The sequence below is a fragment of the Armigeres subalbatus genome, chromosome 3 (assembly GCF_024139115.2).
Source record: "Armigeres subalbatus isolate Guangzhou_Male chromosome 3, GZ_Asu_2, whole genome shotgun sequence".
Classification (NCBI taxonomy): domain Eukaryota; kingdom Metazoa; phylum Arthropoda; class Insecta; order Diptera; family Culicidae; genus Armigeres; species Armigeres subalbatus.
The window spans coordinates 252,464,693-252,470,845 of NC_085141.1; the positions used below are offsets into that span (position 1 = coordinate 252,464,693).

Consider the following 6,153-nt stretch of genomic DNA (forward strand, 5'->3'; position numbering starts at 1 on the left):
ATCTTTGTGTCCGTGTCTAATGCGCCCCCTTGGACTGGGGTCTGAGGGGTGGATAATAAGCTCCCCGCTCCACCTCTTTTAACGTCCATGCTTTATGTCCATAAAGGGCCACTGGTAGAACCAGAGTTTTGTATAGAGCAAATTTCGTTTCCGTCTGCATGTTGCGGGACCTAAGATGGTTACGTAATCCGTAAAAGGCAATATTCGCAGCAGCAATACGTCTTTTCACTTCACGGGAAACCTCATTGTCACATGTCACAAGCGTTCCAAGGTAAACAAATTCTTCAACAACTGCAAACACATCCCCATCAAGCACTACCTCAGCACCAACACCACAAGGTCTTCCGCTATCTCTACCTGCCACCATGTACATGGCTTGGTAGAGTTAATAGTTAAGGCTATCCTCGCCGTCTCCCTCTTCAGTGGGACAAAAGCCTCCACTACTGCTCTGCGATCGACTCCAATAAGGTCGATGTCGTCCGCAAAGCCCAGGAGCATATGCGACCGTGTGATGATAGTGCTGTTCCTTTGCACGCCAGATCAATAGCGCCTTCAAGTGCATGTTGAACAATAAATTTGAAAGTGCATCACCTTGCTTCAATCCGACTAAGGTTGACACTTCGTCCGCAATCCGAATACTTGATTTCGAGCCATCCAGCGTTGCACGTATCAGTCTAATCAGTTTCGCCGGAAAACCATTGTCGTACATTATCTGCCACAGCTCATTTCTTTTCACTGAATCGTACGCTGCTTTGAAATCAATGAGCAGGTGGGTAGTCTGCAAGTTGTACTCCCGGAATTTATCAAGGATCATCCGCAGGGTAAACATCTGATCCGTCGTTGATCGGCCCTCACGAGAACCTGCCTGGTATTCGCCGACGAAGGACTCCACAAGAAGTCTCAGTCTGTTAAACAGGATACGTGACAGGATTTTGTATGCCGAGTTCAGAAGGGTGATCCCTCTGTAATTGGCACACTCTAGTCTGTGTTCTTTATTATAGATTGGGTATATGAGGCCATCCAACCAGCCGGCAGGCAGTTCTACATCCTCCCATTTGTTTTTCAGGATAATGTGGTGGATCGATTGATGCAGCTGCTCACTTCCGTGTTTGAGAAGCTCGACCGGGATCTCGTCCTTCCCAGCACCTTTACTGTTTTCAGCTCATTTAGAGCCTTCTTAACCTCGTCCAGCGTTGGTGGTTCCACAGCTTGACCGTCGCCGACTATGTTCATCCTGCTCCTTAATACACCTTTATTTTCACCATTCAACAAATTTTCGAAGTGCTCCTTCCACCTGGCTACCACCATAGTCTTGTCTGTCAGCAAATTCCCCTCTCGGTCATTGCACATGGCGGGCACTGGTGCAGTCTTATGCCGCGCGCCATTGACAGTTGCATAAAACCTCCGCATATCGTTTCTATCCATGTTCTCCTGCGCTTCAGCTAACACACTCTCTTCGTTTTGCCTTTTTTCCTGCGGTGGATTCGTTTCTCTTCTGCCCTTGCTACACTATACCGCTCTCTGTTGGAACGGGTACGAGCAGCTAGCATTCGACTCCTAGCAACATTTTTCTCGTCCGTCATTCGCCCGCTGGCATCCTCATCAAACCAACCATTTCGTTGGCGTCGCTGTGCAGTGACAGACAAACAGACGTAACAGCTTGAACATTTTTCTGAAAAATCCATCGCCCAAACCACCATCTTGCGAGCATGTTACACGAAACAATGTTTCGTATGACATTGTCACCAGAAGGCAAGAAGTATTCGGTCATGATTTCATAGTAATCTATCTGAATTTATGCGAATACTTTTGCCCATCAGTGTATAAGCCAGGGCACTAGACTAAAAACTGTGTCCCATCCCAAGACGTCGAGGACCCATGGAGTGTACAATAATCTTCTTAGCAAAGTCACTCCCAACGATTCGTCAATCATCTTTCCCCCTGAATGTGGAACGGTTGGTACGGCTGTCCCCATTTCTTCCTTTCGTAAATTCAAAACTCTTCGTTGATCATGTTATTTATTACTAAATAATCTGATTGCCGGGGAGTTCTGGATTTTCTCCCAAATTCAAGCCTGCACGGTGGGCCTGGCCTTTTTAATACTTGTGTCATATTTATGATATGCTGCAAATATTAATGCAGACAAGAAAATGCTCGGGAATACAACCGACATTTCCAGGATGCTTTTCAATACTGGCTGTGCATGTGCTAAGACAAGACAAGACATTGTCACCAGAAGGCGCTAGAGTGAAATGTCAATCTCGAAGGATTACGACGCTAGCACCTCTAGTTGTGAAACACGCAATCAATCAAATTCAAATTGATCGTTGAAGTCAAGGTCGAGTGCAATATCGCTAGTGTTACGTCTGTTTGTCTGTGCTTGGGCTGTAATTTGGTAATCTAGCCCAGAAAAGTTTGTTTTTTTGTTCTAAAATATTGCTTCACTCGAAATATCGTTTTTTTTAAATTTTGCACAAATGTTGAATGTTAGTTGCTCAACACAATTACAACGTTGTAAAGAAGAAAAGTTGATTTTCGCCATCGTATTCTGATGCGGAAGCCATGTGCCCATCATGGGCAGTCATCAATTTGAAGTTGAAAGAGTCAAAAACAAATAAGCTCCGATAATACATTAATTTATTAAAGCGTACGAATTGGACTAGTTTAAAGTGATGGTTCTAACATTATGGTGCATTCGATGCGCATTTGTTACTTCGTTTTTTTTTTTCTAAATCTAACCAACTATGGATATTTTCGATTTGTACTTTTCGACTATACTTACGACGATGAGACCTGAACGAGACCTTCAACCGAACGCTAAACCTGCCTGTATTGTGCCTTTTCCTCCAGTATTCTACGCAGACTGTCCTCTCGTTGCTTCAACCTGCGCTGCAGCTGTTCCACTTGGGCGCCATACTGCACATGCAAGGAATGCAGCTGCTCATCCCTATGGCGAATTTTGTCTTCCAACGCTTTGGTGTGGCGCCAGGCATCACTCAGTTGATCACGCCGTTGCTCTACTCCCTTGCCCCAGGTGACCACGTTTTTCAGTCTCGCCTTGAGGGCTTCCTTCGATTGTCTACAGTGGTGGAGCGATTGTTTGAGCGCGGCGTTCTTCTCCATTAGGGCTCTAGAATGCGACAAAAAAAAAACATGAGTTAAGTGACTATACAAGTACTGATTATGACTTTTCTTGATAAATTACTCATTGATTTCTCTTTGTCGATCGAACACCTTCTCTTGCTCGGTGGATTGGAGCTGTAGTTTGGAAAGTTCTTCATTCTTTGTGAGAATAGCTGCTTTTAAAGAATCAACCTCATCAGAGAATCGTGACTTTTCCGAGTCATGTTGGATTTTCATCTCCTCAAATAATCTGTTCGAGATGCAAAATTTGGTACATTGTAATTAAAATAACTTAAATTATGACACTTACTTATGACATTCCTTTAAACCTTCGACCACTACTTCCGGTTTCTGATTGAGATTTCTAAGCGATGTCACTTCACCTTTAGAACGAGAATATGCTTCTTGAAGACGTTCGATATCGAGGCATTGGGCTTGAACTAGAGTGTATAAGTAGATCCATTATTTTTTTGTTTCAAATGTCAGGTTCTTCAGTCTCAAATACTCACTTTTTTGTTCGTAACATTTCAATACCTCCACCAGTTTCTCCTTCGCCAAATCCGCTCGTTTCCCTTGGATTTCAGCTTTGCTTTTGAACACATCGATTTGAGCATGGAGTCGCGTGCGTTCTGCCAACCAATTGCTTTGTGTGCTTTTGATCTCCTCAGCATCCTTGTGAAGCTTTTCGTTTTCCTCTAGCACTTGCTTGAGTTTTCCAGTAAACCCAATAAACTCCTGCTCGTATTGTTGCACCAAATCGTTCTTTTCCGCTATCGTTTCCTCATACGCATTCAAAAGTGGCCCCAACGTGTGCGAATTTACTGGGCCCCAGTTGAGATTGTCCTTTGCTCCACCGTACGAACTGTCAACGAAGTCTATCTTTGGAACACCGCCAGATGCGGTGACTTTACTTCCTTCCCGGATCACATCTTGGTATCGCTCAACCTGAACGTTCAATCGGTAAACCAGGATTTTCATCATCTTGATGTCGTTCTTCAAATCCCCGTTATCTTTTGACAGCATTTCACGTTCGGACTCAAATTGACCACATGTTTCGCAACTTTTCGGTTGTGCCGATTCCAGGGCCTTAAGATTTTGCTCAAGCTGCTTATATTCTTTCTGAAGTTTTTCATGTTCTACCGCGAATTGGCTGTTACACTCGAACAACGTAGTTATTTTCTCGACCAGTTTCGAAATCTGGTGATCCTTTGCTCGAACAACTCTTTCTAGTCGATCCCCAGGGTCTTTCGCTTCTTTGTAGCTTCGATCGTTACCTGCCAACAAATCGTCGGCACTTTTACTTCGGCTAACAATCTTTCCGACATAAGTGCGAGCTGGTCCAGGAATCCGAGATTTGTGTGCTTTTCGGCGGAAGCGAAAGTGATCTGTCGCGTTATCGGCCTTGACGGTTGCAATTGGAGATGAGGAAACGATGGACGGTTTGTCCAAATCTGAGACGATTCTGAATAATGGTTCAACATTTTTACGAATAGGCAGTTTGGAGGACATCATTGATAGCTGTATCACTGGTCATAGTGGGAAGATTTCTTGAAATAGCTCTGAACGTTGATCAATTTTAAGTAAACAAAACATAGCAAATACATATATAAATCATCAATCAAGCTTATATCATGTTCTTATAAACTAATATTTGAAAAAAAAACGTGTAGATTTTAAAGAAAAACTCTTGGTTTGTACGGGAAAAGTTGTTATATTTAACTAAATTCAAATAAATCAAAATTTGAAAAAATCAAACTATCAGCGCTTTATTGATCCATATTTAACGAAAAAATATTTTTCTATTGCCCTCTGTTCGGGTCGGGTTGAGAGATCTGCTATTGATAAAAAGATAACAACAATCTAACGGTTCTTGTAGTATTCGTTTTTAGCAACGTTTACGGTACTACAATTTACATTTGTGTGGGTGCGGAAGCGATTATTTCGCAAAATCATAAAACCGAACGATTCCGAAAACATTCGTTTCCTCCTTGAACGAGGCAGCCACGAAACACTGCACTGACGTCACACTGACTTCGGACCACATAGAATATTTGCATAATCTTTGCCATCGAAAAACTGCACAAAGCACCACATTTTCTGTTCTAAACATACCAAATTCACGTTGTACACATTTTTCGCGAAACGATTGACTGAATTGTATCACTTGAAGATGGGATTTCAGTCAGAAAAGTGAAGATATTCCACGGATAAAATTTCTTTGCCAGGACAACTGAACGGCGCAACAACAAACAAACTCGGGTCATTTTTTTTATGCAGAAGCAGCATAAAATTGTGCGAAGCATAAACAGTGAGAGAACTTCTATGCTGGGTGAATGCAATGAGTAGTGAGAGCGTTTCAAATTATTGCACACTAAGAAATGTAGCATTTTTTAATTCTATTTTTTATTGCACTAAAATCTCCATCTGCAACTAAAACTACACTGATAAAAATCATGTGGTACCATTAACTATTCACATGCTTTTAATTTTACTATGACCATGTGCAACAATGTCATAGTAAAACGAACAACAATTGAATTCATAATGACCTAATCATAGCAGAGCTTACTATAGACGTATTGAAATTGTCATAGTAAAACTAACCTCATTATTCAGTTACCGCAATCTGTGACAATGTAAGCAAACATTTTGACTTGATCATATCTTTGCCATTCTAACCCGACCGAGTCCATACCATGGCAAAACATTTCCTTATAAGTGCTCCATCGAATATGAAGTAAATATCCTGATATTAATCCTTCGTTCAGTCAGGTAAGTGAGGTATAAGCTAACCTAGATATATAAACCTAGATATTTTCTATACACAGGTGACGGCGCTGCACTTGATTTTTTGATCCCAGAAAAGGTATTTTCACCAATGAGGATATTGATAAGCGGTTATCGTTGGAAAACCCGCATCCTCCACCACCAAAGTTTGGTACAAGGATCTAACAGAAATAGCGAGAATAAATAATGTTGGTGTATATTAAAATAAATCCATTTCACGAGAACGATATCGCTTATTATATT

General features: G+C 41.8%; 1 protein-coding gene across 4 annotated transcripts; it reads right to left on the minus strand.

Annotated features, from left to right (window-relative positions):
- Nucleotides 1-2,620: 2,620 nt before the first annotated feature.
- LOC134228073 (protein Cep89 homolog) lies at nt 2,621-5,414 on the minus strand. Of its 4 annotated transcripts, none has more exons than XM_062709849.1 (5): nt 5,038-5,414; nt 3,633-4,649; nt 3,434-3,563; nt 3,206-3,373; nt 2,621-3,130 (listed from the first exon to the last, which is right to left on the minus strand). In XM_062709849.1, the coding sequence occupies exons 2-5, from the start codon at nt 4,633-4,635 to the stop codon at nt 2,818-2,820; spliced, it is 1,614 nt and encodes a 537-aa protein (XP_062565833.1). In that variant the 5' UTR covers nt 4,636-4,649; nt 5,038-5,414; the 3' UTR covers nt 2,621-2,817. The 4 variants fall into 4 exon arrangements, with proteins under 4 accessions (XP_062565833.1, XP_062565832.1, XP_062565834.1 ...); XM_062709848.1 differs by having other exon boundaries at nt 5,236-5,413; XM_062709850.1 differs by having other exon boundaries at nt 3,633-4,670; nt 5,236-5,413.
- Between the last annotated feature and the right edge of the window lie 739 nt (nt 5,415-6,153).